Source organism: Lactuca saligna, chromosome 9 (genome assembly GCF_052625555.1).
Source record: "Lactuca saligna cultivar CGN05327 chromosome 9, ASM5262555v1, whole genome shotgun sequence".
Lineage (NCBI taxonomy): Eukaryota > Viridiplantae > Streptophyta > Magnoliopsida > Asterales > Asteraceae > Lactuca > Lactuca saligna.
Window position 1 is genome coordinate 2,937,071 of NC_136425.1, and position 20,955 is coordinate 2,958,025.

At 34.4% G+C, this 20,955-nt stretch overlaps 2 protein-coding genes across 2 annotated transcripts; both read right to left on the bottom strand.

The window, feature by feature from the left end:
- Positions 1-3,965: 3,965 nt before the first annotated feature.
- LOC145015091 (translocase of chloroplast 159, chloroplastic-like) lies at positions 3,966-8,373 on the bottom strand. Its single transcript, XM_078973542.1, has one exon. It carries the CDS (start codon positions 8,178-8,180, stop codon positions 4,164-4,166), a length of 4,017 nt encoding a protein of 1,338 aa, XP_078829668.1. The 5' UTR covers positions 8,181-8,373; the 3' UTR covers positions 3,966-4,163.
- Positions 8,374-8,963: 590 nt separating this feature from the next.
- Positions 8,964-9,831, bottom strand: LOC145014834 (uncharacterized). Its single transcript, XM_078973265.1, has 4 exons — positions 9,750-9,831; positions 9,562-9,646; positions 9,335-9,470; positions 8,964-9,179 (listed from the first exon to the last, which is right to left on the bottom strand). The coding sequence occupies exons 1-4, from the start codon at positions 9,829-9,831 to the stop codon at positions 8,964-8,966; spliced, it is 519 nt and encodes a 172-aa protein (XP_078829391.1).
- Positions 9,832-20,955: the final 11,124 nt, after the last annotated feature.

Here is a 20,955-nt window from a genome sequence, read left to right on the forward strand (position 1 = left end):
TGCGTATAGATCTATACTGGATTGACAATCCTACACCTTGCTGCTAGCTACAGCCAGACCTGCAGGTCTGCAGGTGCCAAAGGTCATTCCGTTATTACGACCGTTCTTTGTGTCGTTGTTATCAGTTGATAGTATGGTGCAATTATCACATTATACCTTAATATAAATCCGGTTTAAGGTAGTTAGTACAGCAGTAGTTCCTATAATACAAAACTACAGTACTACAATGATTTACCCATTACATTTTTAGCGATAACCTCACTTAAACTTTAATGTACAAACTATATTTTGTTAAAAGATAGTTACACTTGGGAAATTACACACTTTTACATCAAACGAGCATACAAAACAGTTAAGCCTTGGTAGAAGGCTACTTTAATAGAAAATATAGGTTTTTCTGAGAGATTCAAACTTTTTCAAATTCTTACAATACATAGACTTACAAATTCTTACATACAAATTAAGACACTAAATACTTATGATCTCACCAGCTTCAAAGCTGATACTCGATTTCAAAATTACTTGTATCCTCAGGTCATCATAGACAGGTACCGATGCAAGGAGAAAGGAAGATGGAGCTTGTTCAAGACTTATCTTTCATTTTGATTTATGCTTTAGTGTTTATCAAAATTTGACAGAATACAATTGTATAATAATTATTTTATTAATGCAATGGATGATGTTGTTGCTTGTTTACTACTTTACATTGTTGTTGATATTATACATGACGTCCTCCGCCCCAGAACGTTTCCGCCGTTCTCGGTTTTGGGGTGTGACATAAACTCTTAACTCAAATGAGAAGAGTAAGGTAGCTCATGGAATAATGTGAATATAGCCTGATTGGGTAGAAATTTTTGTGATGAAAACTTCATTAAGGCTTCGAAATCACACATTGAGTTAAAAGAAGCTTGGGTCGACATGTTGCAGCATGCTTCTAGGGACATCCTAACTAGTACAAAGATTATCGAAAATAGACCAGACCCTAGAACTGCAAGCATGAAGCATCAATGATCTTTGTCAAACTTTGCAATAAGAAAAAAAATACAAACACCAAAAACAAGAAAATCTTTTTTGTAGTTTTTGATTTTTCAAAAATGAAAAATGAAACAAAAATAAAATCTTTTCGATCTTTTTTATTTTTCGAAAATTGAAAAATGGAACAAACAACACACAATTCTCAAATTTTCATACTAGCATGCATTTCTATCATTTCATATATCACCAAACATAAAAATATAAATATTTTGGGAATCACTTTCCTTTCTGAGTTATGGCTGAGTGTACGCATTGTATTCTTTCCTTATTGAATTATTCTATTTATAAAAATATTTATTAATTACTCAGATCCTTAGTTTGAGTCTAGAATCACACGAGTGTTCTTCCAGTTCGCTCAAACCAGTGCTCTGGTACCAACTTGTTACGTCCCGATTTTCAACCTAAAATGTTCATTTTTCTTTATTTAAAATATTTATTTACATTAGGGTATTTATTACATTATATGGAAACATGATTGCGCATACGCGTATGTACAGTCGAATTTTGCCCTTTTTATGAACCATTGAAGCTCCTAAAAAACATTAATAAACAACTGGGTAAGCGTTAGGCTTAGTAAGTTCCTCCAATATTCTATATACCACAATAGTTATACATGCATCCAAATAATGGCTCCTTGTAACATACTAACTCTCAGGTATTAATTTGAAGTTTAAATTTCACATTTTTAGAACCTACTCGACGAGTTGGTTACCCCCAACTCGTCATGTAGAGACAAATATGGTTGTGTGGTTTATGGAACCTACTCGACGAGTTGGAGGACCCCAACTCGACGAGTAGAGGTTATGCATGAAAACCCTAATTTTTAGGGTTTGCACCCTATTTAAAGGCTCATTAGCCACTCTCTGACTCTCTTATCATCCCCATTAGCCTCAGAAAACCCTACTCGTGTGTTACCTCTCATTTTTTAGTGTGTAAAGGCTTGGAAGGTGGTTATTGTGCTCTTGAGGGGGGGGGGGGGGGGGGGGGGGAAGCTAGAAGGATCAAGAGTTTGGAACGTGAAGGAGCTTGTAGATCCAACAACTACTTTGTCTTGGCTTCCACTTGAAGGTAAAAAGTCATTTCCTTGTCTATTCTCTTAATAGATCTCTTCAATCGGCATAGTAGGTTCCTCTTGATTCTGTTGGAGCGATCGTCTTGTCTCCTCCATCTGAGGATCCAGCATCATTTGGATCATTGCTTGTACTCCGGCCATTGTGATTGGATCTGGAGCATCTGCTACAACCGGTATTTGCTCAATCATTGGGGGTTGATTCCTATTTCCATTTGCATTCCCGACTCCACTTTGAGTTTTTGCCATTTTGATCTATACACCGAATAGGGTGAATTTAGATCTTTATTTTCGAAGGATGTTTAAATCATCCTTATCACTCCGAAACGTTTACATGTTAGTTCTAATATCGTAGTCGTACGTTTAGAATCCTGAACACATAAGGTTTCCAGATCCGGTCGGCAACCGACCATAGATCCAAACAAATAACAGCATATAGCACATAAAAGCATTTTAGACATCTCTCCTAAAATAAACTAGTGCTTGTGTCTAAAATATACTAGACACTCATCTCACAATCATCGCTTAATATTCTAAGTTTAAGTCTAGAAATCCTACAAATTCCTAATTCGCTTAAACTAATGCTTTGATACCAACTGTGACATCCACATTTTTACGGCCAGAAAAGACCGATTTTGTTTATGCTTGTTTAAAAATCAGAGTAACATTTTAAAGAAAAGTGTTGCGGAATTTGTTCCCAAAAGAAAATATGATAAAGATTTATCAAAGCGTTTCCGAAGAAATGTATTTCATTAAAAACATCAAGATGTCATGTTCGATACAGATCAAAAGCATAAATAGTACAATATAAGCCTTACTACATTAAGGATTTATGTATATTCTCTATACTTGGTGTATATAGTTGTATTTCTTCTGATTCTTTAAGGATGTATCATGTAAATTATTCATATATAAATCTAATGTCTCTCCACCTTATTAGGTGTGATAACTTACATTTTCATATAAATCTAACGTCTCTCCAACTTATCAGGTGTAATGACTTACATTTTCACAAGTGACGTAAAACATCACACATGCACCAGCATGTCTAATGTAACTAAGTCAAGACAACTCTTCATATAAATCTAACGTCTCTCCAACTTATCAGGTGTAATGACTTACATTTTCACAAGTGACGTAAAACATCACACATGCACCAGCATGTCTAATGTAACTAAGTCAAGACAACTCGTGAGATACTCAGAATATGTATGACAAGCATAGGAAAGACTGTATGATATAATATCATGCCTAATGTTAGCAACCATTAATGACACCATATCTTCAAACTGTCATGACAATAACAAAATATGGAGGAAATGTTCCAAATCATATTAGACAAGAAATATGTGAAAACACTCTTATCGTCGATGGGTGAAGGTAGTTGACAATCGAACACAACACATAAAAGAATTTGTGTTAGATTTGGTATGTAAAATCTTAAGAGCATCAAAAAAACTAGTACATCATTGTTACTAGATTCGTGTATCAGCAGTTACCCATCAAATGGATATGGTCATATGGATGATTAATGAATGTAAAGTTTTATGGACATTCAAATTGACTGTTAAGCTGCTGACAGATGAGCTTTGGAACTAACCAAGCCATCTTTATCTTTTCTAAAGAATATTTTATGAGATTATATGATACGCAGGCTTTCAAGGCCAAGTTATTTAATTTTTTAATTCCCAAGGCCCAAGGGGTTGTGTTTATGTGGGTGGCGTCTGAACTAAAAAATATGTAGTAATTTATTTCTAGCCGCTGGAAAACTCCTTCCTGATGGGAAGAAAAAATCAATTGTGCAAGTTAGATACTTTAAATTAGGAAGAAATTGCATAAATAGGCTAAAAAAACAGAAGAGTAACCAAAAATATAGTATTCCCTCTCTTGATTTCATTTCAACTCATCGTAGTGTACCAACCGAGTTCATAGCACAAAAATTAAACAGCAAACAGAAGTTTTAAACATATCATTATTCAATAAGAACATAGCAATGAAAGCAAATAATCCAAAATACCGAATACGAGAAGAGAACATACATACGCACGCGTATGCATGCTTAATAGGCAGAGTATCTATCAGCAGCAGCACCCGCCCAGATCTTCTTGTAAGCAGAAATGAAAGAAGGAATGAGCGCCACAAGTGCAAGGGAAAGATGCTCTGAGCTGCTTGTCTTGACGGTGATCTGACCGCTCATCTTATTGTTGATTCCGGCCCGCACCGCCACTTTTGAATTCCGGCCAGCAGAGAATTGAGCCAAACTGTTGAATCCCAACGCCAGATCCCCTCTCCATTTTATGATTGAAAGCCCGAATGTTGACTGCACCTGACCGATCGGGTAATCCAGCTCCCGCCGTTGTACCTCGATGTTCGCCCCGTAAGCGGAATCCGTCTGGAACCGAACCGTCCCCGCGCTTCCGATCACCGAATACTGCTTTCCAAACGCCACCTGGTCCTCCACTTTGAATCCGGTCACCACGTTTTCACCAAGAAACGTGACCGACATTCCAGCAGCCGTCTTGTTTCTTTTCAGATTCTTGAATTTGGTTTCCCCCCGCACGATGTACGCGAGTTGTTTCCCGATCGGTTGAATGTCGAATCCGGCCATAGTCGACCCGTTCTCCCCATGCTTAGTGGAAACCGACGAATCCATGTTGATGCTGAAGTCTTTCTTGTCTTTAGTGACTTGGACGGAAACAGACGTCGGAAAGCGATTCATGATTGCCAGAGTTTGTTCCAGGTTGACTCCATCATAACCGCAGTCATGGTCCCAACCATGGGTGTCAAGTACCGGTCGTGCCAGGAATTGGGACGTCGGCTCCAGGAATCGGAATCGGTACGCCGGATTATCGCTGTCAAAAGACGGTGGCAGTGCCATGTCCGGCAACGGAACCGCCACCGGCGCCGGCGTGTCACCTTCGCCTTCCTCCTCTTGAAAACCTCCATCGGTCACACCATCTTTACCTCTCTTTTTCATTTCCTTCATTCTTTTCAATTCCTCTTTCCATTGCTTCTTCTGTAAAAGCTTGACTCGGTAATCGTACTCATCAAAGTAAGCTTTCTTCTGTTCTTTGCTAAGCTTTGCAAGTTGGGTCTTCTTCAATGGTTTGAAAGGTGGGAGCTGATCGTATTCATCTTCATCTTCTTCATTTTCCGATTCCGACAGATCCGCCAGGTCAACATCGGAATCACCACCATCACCGCCCTGCTCCGACGAAAGCTTCGGGTGTGCACGGGACTGCAACATCGAGGACAACATGTACGGGAGTGGTGGTGACCGGACACGGAAACCGAAAAGCTTGCGGTTGTCATAAGGATCTTGCGGTTTCGATAGCGCGTTTGCTTCTGCTAAAATCTTCATGGAGTAACAAAGCATAAGAAGCTGCGGCCTCCAAGTTTGACCGTTCGGAAGCACCTTCTGACCTTCACGATTCTTCCGACACGACTGATGGTTTTCAACTAAAGAAACCGGGTTCATTAAGCTAGGGCTCATCATCCGCAGATCACCAACCGCATGCCCAATTGCTTGTTGGACAACATGCGATCGCTGCGTAACAAACATTTCATAACTCAACGGGATTCCATTAGAACCTTCCGGAGGCGCGGAAGCAGCATGTGTGAAAGTGACTATGGCACTTCGCCAGATGGCGGGACCCAGGGAATTCGTAATGTTTTTCAGTAATGGAATGTCGTTATGGTCTCTGGTTTGGGCATCCAGACGATCAACATAAAGAACGATATCTGCGGGGTTTTTCTTTGTGAACTTTTTTGCTGATGAGAGTACACTTCTGTTAAAACCTTGATCCATCACAGAGGATCGAAGCCCAGGTGTATCAAAAACACGAACCGCAACTCCACCTACCATACCACGTATCTCCTTCACTGAATCAGTCGCAGGTTGAAAAGCACTGATTCCGGTCTTGTCTTCCCCGAAAATGGAATTGATGGTGGCACTTTTTCCGACCCCTGCTTTACCGATTACCAGGATGTTGACCGAAAAGTCAAGATCATCATTCCCTTCAGCTTCAAGCTCCATGGCTTTTCTTTTAGCAGCATCAAGGCTAAAAGATTGACCGGTTTGTCTCCCTGCGATTAGAGCTAGCCTGTAAAGAACCTGTGCTGCTACAGACTCGTCTGGAGAAAGGCCTAACCTCTGCACAAGTCTCAAAAACTTCACCCTGATGGACTGTAACTTCTCCAGCTTTTTCCTTTCTTCATCGCTCAAGTTGCTTTCTGTTTCACTGACACTCATGATGCTTGAAGGGTTGTTGTAAAGATTGGAGCGTGTTGGTGTTGGTCGGGTGGCGGCTCTCATGGGCTGGAGTGAGGGGCCCAGTCCAGCGGGGCGTTCAACTGTGAAAAGTCTAGAACCATCTTGTGAAGAAAACGTGATGTTGCCACCTTCTGAGCTACCATCAGCTGCTGCTTTTAGAAGTGCAGCTAATGCAGCTGAATCAAACAGCTCTTTCCCGTCTTCTTCTTCTTCATCATCATCATCATCTTCATCAGAATCTGTGACAATCTGACCATCAACCATCTGGGAACGATCTTGAGAACTCTCCCCACCTTCACCTGATCCTCCTTCCAACTCCTCCATGAACTGCTTTGCAGCTTCTGAACTTCCAAAGATCACACCATCAGTATCTTCATCTGAAGGGGAACCATCCATGTAGCCTTCTTCATTATCATCATCCTTTTCAGCAGAATCCTCTACAACAAATTTGTCTGCTGGGCCGTTTTCTAGACCATTATCAGCATCAATGTCGATATGTTTTGCCTTGGCATCTGCATCTGCATCATCGGATAAATCTTTGCCCAAAACTTCTGTTCCCTGAGCTATCTCATCAGGAACAGCTTTGTCCAATACTTCTGTTGCCTGAGCTGTTTCATCAGGGGTATCTTTGTCCAAACTTTCTGTTTCCTGAACTGTATCACCATCCAAACCAACTATGGACACATCTTCTACATCATCTAAAGCAGTCATCACCACTGAACCATTTTCTTTACCCTCATAATCAACCTCTTTCTCTACTTCTGCCTCTGGGTTCTTTTCATTCTTCTCTACATCATCACCAACAGAATCTTCCACCAAAGGTGAAAATTTGCCATCGGTCACTTCAACAACCTCCTTATCCACAACTTCTTCTAAAACACGGTCTATCTTCTCAGATGAAAAACCAGCCTCATCGGCCACAGCACCACCATAATCTTCTTCTGTCTTGGTAACCACTGCCACTCCAGGGACTCCCGCCACTGGCAAATCAACATCTATGGCTTCCACCACAGAATCACCTTCAGAAGTGATCTTCACATCATCTGCACCAACAGATTCTAAATCAGGTTCTTCAACAGCAGAACTAGTGTCATCGGGTCCACCAACTAGCAGCACCTCCTCATCCTCATCATCGTCCTCAACATCTTCCATATTAGAAACCACAGCCACACCTGGTACAGGCGCATCAACTTTTATTTCTTCCACAACAGAATCCCCTTCTGTGGTAAGCTTCACACCATTGGCTACAACCACCTCCTTTTCTCCTTCTTTAGGACTATCCGATTTCACTTCATCCCTATTCACAACCTTTGATACAGTTTCATCAACTACATCTCCCTTACTTTCACTCACCTTATCTCCTTCAACCCCTTCCACAACCTCCTGTTTCACCACTTCACTCGAATTCAAATTCTCATCCGATTCAAGCTTCTCGTCTGCTCTCTTATCCACCAAACCTAAATTATCCTTTTCGGCATCATCAACAACCTCATCACTCACGGTCGCTAAATCAACCTTCGGCAAAAGAACTTCAAAAGCCTCGGAAAACTTCTCACCGTTATCCACACCTTCGTCTACATTTAGTATGGCTTTTGAATTCTCATCTAAGTTTGTCTCAAAAGCCTCCTCCTCACCACTAGCAAAACCCTCGTTCTCGTCATCGGAACTAGCATTCAGACTACTAGTTTTATTATTATCAACTTTGTTAACGGATTTCAAACCATTCGTTTCGTTAACCGAATCGATTTTATCGGAAGAAACAGAAGAAAAACCTGAGAGAGACGTATCTTCCTTCGAGTCCATGGATTCTGAACTTCACCAACACTCGTGCTACGTGAAACCAATACAAGAAACGATTGGGTAACTAGGGTTTATGATAGTGTACGAAATTGGGGATAAGGATTTAGATAAAGAGAGAGGTGATAAGGTTCTCGTAGAGAACGATAGAAAGAGGGATGAAATCCTTCGCAGCCGCTACACAGAAGTAGTTGCTTGGGGGGTTGGGGCTTTTTTTTCTGGGCTTCCGCCGGGAGTGAAATTACGAAAATCACCCTTGGATAGCACGTGACTAGGAGGGATATTTTACGGTTGAGGACAACATTTTCTTATTTATAACTAACTTTGGTTAAAATTTTAATTTAATCAGTGGACTCTGATAAAACACGAGAGGATACTTAAATTTCACATTTGGCAAACATACATATTCTCTCAAATATTAGTTTTTTACAAAATTTTGAAGGAATACTTGAATTTCACATATAGCAATCATACATATTCTCTCAAATATAGCTTTTTACAAAAATTTAGGTTTTTAACTTCAAAAAATATTTATAATTTCCAAATTTTGCTAAACATATTAGAAGTTACACCAAATTTGGTTCGTGCTCTTTGCAATTCATCTTTTCCGTCGTTAGTTATTCTGTCGTTAGATTTAAATATATATATATATATATATATATATATATATATATATATATATATATATATATATATATATATATATATATATATATATATATATATATATATACTAGGTTTAAACCCGTGGAAATCCACGGGTGATAAATTGAAATATAATTATAGTTTCTAATACCTTGGAATAACCGAAATTTTGATATTTTTGCATTTAAGATTAGCACATTCATAAGTAACGATTCCGGCCACTTCATGAGAACCATCAACCTTATCAGTTGAAGACTCTTTTTCTTTTGCTGACTTTTTGCAGTTGCTACAAGCAAGGTAATACCAACGTATATTTTGACGTATTCCCTTAACAGTACCAACAATAATGACTGTCTTTTCCTGGATATTAAAATAATGCTCATTGTTAATAAATGTTATTTTGCGAAAGTGTATTTTAGTTTAGTTATAACAATATACTCTAAATATGAAAAAACATTTAAAATTTAAAAACATAAGTGCATTAAACTAACAATTTTAAAAATAATGTAAAGTACCTCCAAAGGTTCAAACAAGTCTTCAATGTTAGAAAACAAATGATTTTTCAGAAAGTCATCATGTTCTGTGTCTTGTTTTGATGCAATCATTTTAATTCCACTTGATGACAGTTGTTGTCCATTTTCAGAGACCAATCTGTTCATTTACAACAAAGAAATGATTTAAATTTATTATAGTATGAAATAAATAAATCTGATAATACATAGGAAATTCTAAATGAAAATACTTGTTTTTGTAGATTGTAATTTCATCGATATCATTGTTTATGAAAACCCTACTAACATCAAAGTGGGTGGATGAAAAAGGACGACCTGCCAAAATAAATTTGATTATTCAATAATATATATATATATATATATATATATATATATATATATATATATTAGATTATGTTTGTTAAAAATAGTTACAAACCATTAATAAACTTCACCCTGGCAAATTGAACAATAACAATAACTGGAGCAAGGCTGTTATTGTTAGCAAGAAAATCATGCATGTAGTATGCATTATGACCCCACAAAATTATCTTAAGCTTAGTATCCCTGAAATAATAAACAAATATTGTAAATAATATAAATGAAGCTATATTACTTGTTTGTAATAATGATGAATACTCTATATCTTGAAGATGCAAGAGCATCTTGTGTTTTGATTTATCTTGTTCTGAGGTATCCATATGCCCATACTCAAAAATGTGTCCAATAATATCTACAAAAGCAAGAAAATATAATTTAATATAAAATATCAAATTGTAATACGAAGAAAGAATTTAGGATATTATATAGCAAAAGTTAATATTAAATAAACCAACCAAAAGAGTTTGACTCCAGGATGTTGTTAGAAACGATAGTATTGAAGTCAACAAAATGAAAGCCATGTGCAGATCCAGAAAAGTTTTCACAATCTTTTACAATTGTATCGTGATAAAAAATTAGTTTTGATTCCGGATGAGCAAACTTAAATTTTGAAGTATTTGGTGCGACGTTAGGTTTCTTGACGTAAATTGAACTATCCTCTTTTAAATAGCGCTTGAATTTAGGAAACCATTTCTTCACACATGATGCATGAATTTTCCTTCCCTAAAATAAATGAAATAATAAATATTTAAATATAATTGCTTATGAGTATGAATAATATAATTGCTTATGAGTATGAATAATTTTTTATAAAAATAATAATTGAATACATCCATCTTATACCTCCTCATCCATCAAAATCATTTCTATCGAGTATGTGTCGTTCGCATCAAATCTTGACTTTTGAGTCCAAAGACGTATGATCCGAACTTTAATTGTGAAATCGTCCTTGATTGAGTCAATTTCCTTTATAGGAGTAATATGTTCCAGTGTACCTTGCAAGTTAAAAAAAAAAAATTACATTAAATTAGACAATTATAATCAGCACACAGAAAAAAACAATCAAACAGTCAAGAAGAAAGTACATTGGTAGGCTGTTACGATTAAATTAGACAATTATAATATGCGTTTTTCCAGGTGAGTATTCATATAAAATATTTATTTCCTTAATTAAAACAACAAAAGACATATTTTTATTTATTTTTCCAATTTGCATAACTTTTTTTATTGATTTAATAAAGTTGCATACCAAATTGTTAGGCTGTTACGATTTCACCACCTAAAATATGTATATTTGTATTATAATATATTATCTTGTTAGTATTTCATGAATGCAATCAATAACATTTGTGTGCTTTGAATGCGAAGTTGGATTTAGCTTTGCTATAAGTTTCAATCGATTTTGAAATTGAGTATTGTTCGCATTTGTATGAGTGTAGTCAATGAATCGATAAAGCAAGAACATATGAGTTTTGATTCGCAATTGGATTGATGATTGAGGGATGATTCGTGAAGAAAAACGCGAAGTCAAGGACTGTGAAATTGTTGTTTGCAAGAATTTAAAAACTCGATTGTGGAGTTGTTGATGCTCATTTTGCGAAAGTAAAACAATCGAGTGTTTGCATCTGTGAATCAATTTGAAGTCAATTGGGTTAATATTCGCATATGGGTTCAACATATGAATTTTTGATTTCACAAGTTTAGAGTTCAAGAACTAAACTGTGTTCGCATCTGGAATGAAAATTTTGTGGTTCGCATTTGATTAATTAGGTTAAAATGCGAAGGTGATTAATGCGAAGGGATGCGAAGGGTGTAAGAATGAAGATGCGAAGTATTTCACAGTAGAATGCGAATTGGGGAAGAAAACAGAAATTTTCAAATATTGTCCCTGGAGTTTCGCATTTTTGGAAATAAATACTCAACTTCGCAAATGGGGGTCATAAAATGATGAAATTGCAGAATTTTTAAAGAGATTCACACACATAGACAACCACACATATATTTAGAAAATTAAACTAAAAGATGATAAATTACAGATTATAGCATTGTTCTTTGAGAATAAATTACTAAAAATGGGATATAGTGTAACAGGAACTTCAAAAAGAAATTGATACTTTTTTGTTTATTATATAAACGGTTTGATAAATCAGACGAAATAATCAATTCTTTTGTTTATCATTTAAGTGTAGATGTTACCAAGAAAACAATGAGAAAATTACATATTTACTGATATACCCTTAAGGGTATATAATGAGAAAAAAACTAAAAATCGAAAACTAAACAGAAAAAACCTGTATATTTAACAAAAAAATTAGGATATAAACAGGAAAATCGTAAAGCACTGATTGATTTATATATTTAATTGTATCACTTGCAAACATACTTTTCAAAAACAGATATAAACATATACGTACATATAGACAATAAAACATATATTTAGAAAAATAAACTAAAAGATGATCAATTCCAAAATATAGTATTGTACTTTGAGAGTAGATTCCTAAACATAGGATATAGTGTAACATGAAGTTTAAAATGAAATTTGTAATTTTTTTGTTTATTATTTAAACGGGTTTGATAAATCACATGAATTGATAATTTGAGTTACTTTTTCAACAGGTTTGTAGTTTATATGAATATGATGTTAAAAGAAACCACCAACTGATAAAAGTATTTTCAAGTTTTCAAAAAACGTGTCATGTAAGAAAAATCATTATGGAAGAATTATTGGTCTAACCATCCAAATACCCTAATTACGATTAAGTATTTAGATGGACCAAATCATTGGAGGAAGCAAATAGGTGTAGAAGAAATTGAATGGTCCTATGACTCTAATGTATCACATACAGTTATATAAGATACACATATTAAGAAAACCAAAAATCGACATACACAGATCGTGACTATATGTACCAGAATATACATAAAGAAATACCAATGTATCAAACTCTTATACATAACAGGTAAAAAAAATAGAGGGAAAAGTGATGAAATCGATTAAGAATGTAGATGAAATAGAACATCTAAAAGGTAAAGAGCAATGTAGTTTTGCTGACTTGATGATGAATACGTGACCCTTAAAATCGTATTGACTTCTGAAATTGTATTGAAATATATCATCTCTTCCTAAACTGATTTCCTGATTTTTTGGGATTGATATAAAATGGAATTTAAATTGATTACCTGATTTATTGGGATTGATTTGATCTTCAATATTCCACCGAATTAAATTTGAAATTTCCTGATTTATATATTTACTGATTGACGATTTATGTTTTCTGATGTGTACAGTTTTATTTTTGAGAATAGAAGGGCGAAGTGGGAACTTCACTTATAATTTTTGAGCGGGAAAATGCAAGGGTGAGTGGCTAAGGGAATGTCAGGTGGCGTTTCTAGTACTGTTTTATTAGTAGAGAAGATATATATATATATATATATATATATATATATATATATATATATATATATATATATATATATATATGACATGAGTATTTTTTTTATTTTATAATATCTAATATGACATTTTTCTATTTTAGGTTAAGAAAATATATAAAATTTCACAAAAAAAATGTCGGTATTATTAATATTTTACTATGACTGCAAATAAAATATATGTACAACTTATATTAAAAACAATCATACGTAATTATTTTGAAATTTTCGTATTTCATTTCTCCCTTTGGTCCAAACAAGGCATTTCCCACCTAAAAGCCAACTTTGTTCCATGACAAACTTGTTTGTAACAATAAATGAGGGACGGCGATATATATATATATATATATATATATATATATATATATATATATATATATATATATATATATATATATATATATATATATATATATATATATATATATATATATATATATATATATATATATATATATGGGAAAAGTGAATATACCCTTAACGGTATATAAGCTTAGGTACCCAAACTCATCATAATACGTCGGTTTTTTTTATATATTCATTATAATGTTCTTTGACTTCGATTTCTAACTTGATTTACAATAAACATTTTCGAAATTTCACTATTATGTTCCTCTTACATTACATTTTTTTTCGAACACCTACTAGGCTATATATATTATAGGTGAAAATGAAAATTACTAAAGAGGGAGATAAATGTGAAATTTATAAAAATCTTGGAAGTAAATCAAGTTATAAGTTGAATTATAAGAACATTGGACAATTATAATATATATATATATATATATATATATATATATATATATATATATATATATATATATATATATAAAATACAAAATGACATAGTATTGTAAGTTTGGGTATCTAAGCTTATGTACCCTTAAGGGTATATTCACTTTTCCTTATATATATATATATATATATATATATATATATATATATATATATATATATATATATATATATATATATATATATAGAGAGAGAGAGAGAGAAAGAGAGATTTAGGTTCTATTGAAAAGAAAAAACTCTAAAAATCACAAAAATACATAAAAAAAATACTTAGAGATTACAACATTTTTTTGAATTTTTTTTATGAAAAAATCGCATGTTTTTAAATAAATTCATTGATTTTTTTATTTTGAAAAAAAAATTACTTCTTTTTTTAATTTTGATTTTTTATTTTTTCCAACAAATTTATTAAAAAACCTGCGATTTTTTTTATAAAAAAATTTTGTAATCTCTAAGTGTTTTTTTTATGCATTTTTATGATTTTTAAGGTTTTTTAGGGTTTTTCTGTTTTACAAATAACCCTTATATATATATATATATATATATATATATATATATATATATATATATATATATATATATCATTATTATATAAAAAAACCTTATTTTTTTCAGAGCGCATCCGGCGCGTGAGATCGGTTTAGAGGAACGCACATTTCGTCATGTTGAAGACAAGGGATTAAGGTGAATCAACGCGTTTCTTTCTACCACCACTTCCAAAAAACGATGCATTGAAATGAGGCGACTTCTCATAAACCACCCTTCCCCATTCATCAACCGACTCAGGAGTTCCATTAATTACAACTCCAGCATCTCTTCAAGAAATCTCCGACCACATCATCTACACAAAAAACATAATTGGCCACTACATAAAATGTGTATTCATATGTATCTCTCTTCAATCTATGTGTTGACCCTTCTTCTCCAGTGATTTCAGGGGGTGTTTGGATAAATATAATTTTAGCTTATTAGCTTATTGTTTAAAAAGTGTTCGGATTACCTTACTGTGGTGGGAATAAGCAGTTTTTTAAAAAGTGTTCGGATTACCTTACTGTGGTGGGAATGAGCAATAAGCAATAAACATTTTTAAGTGTTTGGCAAACAAAACAGCTTATAAGTTTAGTGCTTATTGTGGTGAGAATAAGCAGTTTTTTAAAAAGTGTTCGGATTACCTTACTGTGGTGGGAATGAGCAATAAGCAATAAAAATTTTTAAGTGTTTGGCAAACAAAACAGCTTATACTAGTAAAATGATCAAAAAGAGCTTCCTCTTATTAAAACAATTTTTTATCTTATTAAAACAATTTTTTATAAATATTTTTTTAAAACAGTTTTTTAAAAAGTGTTAACATATTTATCTTATTAAAACAATTTTTTATAAATAATAATAATAATATTTTTGTTATTCACAAGAACTAAAAAAAAAAACAATTATCATGCTACTACATATTTTTTTTATTAAAACAAAACATTTTTTTTAAATAATAATAAATTTTTTCTTATTCATAAGAACTAAAAAACAATTATCATGCTACTACATATTTTTCTTATTAAAACAAAACATTTTTTTTAAATAATAATAATAATTTTCTTATTCATAAGAACTAAAAAAAACAATTACCATGCTACTACATATTTTTCTAATTAAAACCAAAAAAAAAATTAATAATAATAATAATATTAGACCACAAATTTCATTCCAAATCCATATTATCCAAAATATTACACAAAATAGTTTCACGCTACTACATTAAACCATAAAATGAAAATACTACAAAGTTTCAAAACAAATCATACGTCATTACGTGCACGAGTGGTTGACCTTGAGAAAATCTGTCCCGCAATCATATCGCTTACTGCACACATATACATATCCTCAGTTCTACGTTGTGTACTTGATACTTCGTCATGTGGCTCAATACCATTATTGGGTCCTTCGTCATTGCACGAAATATAAGATTTTTTTCTTGCGCTATTTGAAATGCTGCATCACCACTACCGCTCATTCTAATGTAATTGTGAATTGCCATTGAAGCTAGCACAATTTTAACTTGGGTCTCGAAGTCGAAATTTACATGCATATCTCTTAGTAACACCCATCGAGCCTTCCAGACTCCAAAAGTTCGTTCAATTATATTGCGAAGTGACGAATGATAATAGTTAAATTTTTCTTTGAAGCCTTTTGGTTCCCGCGAGGCAGAAGTATGTCCACGTCGAAAATCGGGAATATGATAACGGATGTTTGAACCTTTATACGGAGCAAGATAACCTTTTGTATTAGGATATCCGGTGTCTACAAGGTAATACTTACCTATACATGTACAAATAAGCATATGATTGTTATTCATTTATACCGTTTGAAAATATAAAACTTCTATTAATAAGTAATGATACTAACCATCCGCTGGAAGTGGAAACTTAACTTCACGTCTCCTTCGCGCTTCATTGAAAATTATCGTATCATGTGCAATCCCCACCCATCCAGCCCACGCAAAGGTAAAGCACATGTTGAAATCACACGCTGCCATAATATTTTGAGTAACACAATTCTTTTGCCCAATGAATTTGATTTGTTCATGTTGCGGAACAGAGGCCTTCACGTGTGTTCCATCAATGGCACCAATACAATCCTACAATTTCAAATAATATAACAAGTTAGCAATTATTTTTACAAGTACACAAATTCACCAAATAACATAACTTTGCAACTAAGTAACTACCTTAAAGTATGGATAATACCGAGGGTTATTTAAAATATGTTCTGGTATAGCTTCGTTGTAGTTAGCATTCGGTTTGATGATGTCCTTACTTAGGTTAACCACAACATCCAAGACTTTATGAAAATTCCTATGGATTGTTTCTCCAAAATGATTAAAGAACTCTTGAACTAACCGATTTCCACATCCATGCGCTAAGTACAACAAGAAAATACCAAGGGACTCTTCAATAGATACACGACGTGATTTCTTTAACCCATAATGTGCAACAAGATCCCTACATAACATGTTGAAAACCGGGACTTCTAATCTGAAAAGTTGATAACATCGGCTCTCATGATCGTTAAGTATTTCATTGATAAGCATGTGTGACATCCCCAAAATCACGGCCAGAAAAGACCGATTTTGTTTATGTTTTATAAAAATCAGAGTACTTCTTTTCATAAAAATGTTGCGGAATTTGTTCCCAGAAAAACATGATAAATATGTTATTAAATCATTTTCGAAGAAACGTATTTTATTCATTTCAAAACGTTTGGGATGTCATCGTTAATTCAGAAACATAAGCATAAACAGAACTTACATTTATTTACACTAGTGATCTACATCTCTTTAAATCTCTCAGTGTAAAGTGACTTCGCATCAATACATGTGATATAAATAAACTGAGTGGGTCAGGTTGGGAAACCTGGTGAGTACATAGGGTTTTCAACCCACAATAATATAATTGTTATGTTCAATCATCAAACAATTAACCCAATTACCCATCCTCGTTATCTTCTTTACTCCTAAGAGTCATCTATCCTGCATTCGTTTATTCCAAAGTCCCTTACTTCCAGGGTTATAGGACTGGCACTAAATCCATAGCTGCCGATATTCGTTCGTAAAGCACTAATTCCATAGCTGCTATATCTTACTTATCGGGTACTAAATTCATAGCTACCAGTGCTCAACAGGTACTAAGTCCATAGCTACCAATTCCTACAGGTACTAAATCCATATCTACCAGTGTCTAACTAATAAGTACTAAGTCCATAGCTACCAATTCCCAACAGGTACTAAATCCATAGCTACCAACGTCTAACAGGTACTAAGTCCATAGCTACCGGTGTTTGTCCCATAGGCACTAAGTCTATAGCTGCCAATGTATACTCACGTCATCTTCTATCTCTCATCATTCATCTACCCATCATCATACCCAACATATTCGTATATATAAAATACGTATACAATTTAAATCCTTTAAAACATGTATAAAACATTCATCCAACATAGACAGCAAGTATTCAGATAATATGCACACATAGCACGTAGTTTATATAAAATATTTCATATCTATGTGTAAGATGAAAGGGACTATGCACTCACCTGATAGGCGGTGACTCAACACTCGGACAGCACTTCGATACTCTCAAAACAAATTCCTTCGATAAAACCTAGTATCCATACCAATAGGGTTTAGTCTAACGATAACCGCGACAAACTAATAGTCTGACTATTATTATTATTATACAAGCGTTAAATAACACTCAATATAACTCATAATAATAGCCCAAATACTCATTTTAAGTTCCTAATAATGTTACTATATTAAAACATAAGCTATACTAAAGATAGCGTAGGCATAGCTCACTTACAGCGGGTTTTCTCGAAAACCAGGCTTTGCTGGAGCAGCGTTTCCAAGCCGAAAGACCCTTTTTCTCGGGACTCTAAGAGCCTCGGGGCTTCCTTCAGGTGCTAGGGGGTTTACCTAGGCTTTTAGGGGGGTTAGGGGGTTAGAGAGAGAGTCTAGAGAGAGAAAGAATAGTTTAGGAAGGTGTGAAGAATGAGGGAACCCGACACCTCTATTTATAGGGGAGGAATCTGATGGACTCATCGAGTCTGAGTCATGACTCGTCGAGTTGGTCCATGTGGTGGCCTTCTGGTGGTGCCACGTGTCCAATTCTGGTGGTGCCACGTCACCCCCTATCGCGTATCAACCTTCAAACTTAGAAAAATCATAACTTTCTCATATGAGCTCCGTTTTCGACGTTCTTTATATCCACGCATAGGTAAAATCAAGATCTACAACTTTCGTTTAGACTCCGTCAGCTAATTCTCGACCGATCTTAAATTTAACAGTAGGAGGCGTTTAGACTGTTAAATGACCGCGAAGAGTTCATAACTCCTTCATCCGGACTCGGTTTTCGTCTGTCTTTTTACCATTGAGTTCCTATTAATGAGACCTTCAACTCTCATTTAGGTCGCGTAAGCCAAAAACCGCTCGAACTAAAATTCGAGTTTTGGGTCGTGCACTGCTAAGCCGAATCTTAGAAAAATCATAACTTCTTCATTATAGCTCGGATTTCGGCATTCTTTATATATACAGAAACCTTGAGACATATTCCACAACTTGGTTAAGATTATTTATTCTAAATAATCTTTTGTCGAAAAGTCGTTTTCGACCCCTATTGCCTCTAAATTGACTAGCCCGGATCTACGGGCGTTACAGCATGCTTCCTGTGCGTGTAGATGAACGACGACGTCTACGCACGTTTTTCAATTTCTTAGTTAATAGTAACCCTTTGACAGCAAGCCCACATAAAAGAAGTGTTTGAATCTTATTTTCTTCAATTTCACCACATAAGTCATCACTCTCATATGAGTTGTCACTTTCACAGTCACTGGCCATGAATATAACCTATTACTAACGAAAAGGATACAAGGGTAAGATTGAAATTTACCACATACTAGATAAAATCATAGCAACATCATTGAAAAGAAAAGAAGAGTAAAATCTTGGGGCAAGGGCAAAATTGACCACAAAACAAACATCAAACGACATTGCATAAAACACACACAAAACAACCATTTAAATTTAACATAATAGTTGAAAGAATAGGTCTGACACATAACAACCATTTAAAGTTTACCTAATAGATAAAAGCATAGAAAAGGAAACAAAACATAACCATGTGGCAAGGGCAAAACTGACCAAAAAAAAATAGAGAATGTCTAACACATGACATAAAAGGATAAGTCTAACACTACTTCTCTTTCTCTATAAGCCTCTTGAGAAACTCCATCTTTGTTTCATTACTCTTTGGAACCATAAAATTTTGACAAGTTAGTTTCTTTAAAAAAGACCTCTAACGCTTCTAAATATCCTATTGAGCCTTCTTCAAAACCCGGGAAAGTAGAGACAATTGTCATGCATTCTTCTATTGTGGGTGACTGTGTGGTTTGTCTTGATGGTTGAATGCTCCTTGTTAACAGAACATCAAAAACAGTGTCCAGTTTCTCTTCATATGACGAGTTTGCCATACTCTTTCCTTCACTATTTTCTTCATTTTTTTCCATCATTTTTTCCTTCAAATTTTCTTTTCTTGTTACGCCTGGGAGTTAATTTCTTTCCCCTCCTATTCATACTAGAACTATCCGTTGTGAAAAAAAGGATCAACATCATCAAATAGGAGGACGTCATCAGTATCCTCTTTTCCATCCGTAATATCCACAAGTTGTACATCATTCGGAGTGCTATTGTCGCCAAATTCGCAAGGTACCTTAGCCTTATCTCCAATAGCTACAGTATCCCGAAATAAAGCCTCATAATATGTCTGATATACATCCAAATTCTTATCCTTAAACTTAACAAACTCTTTATCTTCCTATATGTACAAATGTATAATGTCATGAAAAACACAATACAAATAATATATTCTTAGATAAAAATTTTAATTCTTACCTTTATTTTATCATCCCACCATTCCTTTGATGCTGAGATTGTATTTTTCACAGGATCAATTGAAATTCCAGTTTCTAGTCTTGTTAAACGGTCGTAATATTTGAACTCTTTCCGCATTATGTCCCATTTGATTTCTGTCCAATTCTTTACCCGTTCATTCCAAAAGCCTCTTACATATATTTTGGCACATAGGCGCTTTGAAATAAGTACTCGCTCTATTCCCGTTTTTTAGCTCGGTCATACATTCCTCAAGAACTATCTTGAATGTATGAGGATCCCAATTAAACCTATTTGTAACTTTCACTTTGGTTGTATCAAAATTCATATCATGAACATTGATACTGTCCATTACCTATATTAAATCATGATAAGGAATAAAAAACCTCTTAAATTTCAACCTACTGTTGAATAAATATAGACATCGGAATTTAACAATACAAATAATAACCAATACCATCAATAATAACAAAGAACAGCAACAATGAATGATGAAGAAACTCAAGAATAATCACAGGGGCATGTTATCACAGGTTAATGGCGGTTTCTGGTACAAAAAAAACACACACATACACACAAACACAATCGTGAACATCA

Bases quoted from the DNA above. Each gene is read 5' to 3' on its own strand.
- LOC145015091 (XM_078973542.1), bottom strand. From the start codon at position 8,180: ATGGACTCGAAGGAAGATACGTCTCTCTCAGGTTTTTCTTCTGTTTCT.
- LOC145014834 (XM_078973265.1), bottom strand. From the start codon at position 9,831: ATGCATGATTTTCTTGCTAACAATAACAGCCTTGCTCCAGTTATTGTT. The intron at 9,647-9,749 runs GTTTGTAACTAT...TTATTTTGGCAG, and splicing joins CAGGGTGAAGTTTATTAATG to GTCGTCCTTTTTCATCCACC. The intron at 9,180-9,334 runs GTACTTTACATT...TTTAATATCCAG, and splicing joins ACTTGTTTGAACCTTTGGAG to GAAAAGACAGTCATTATTGT.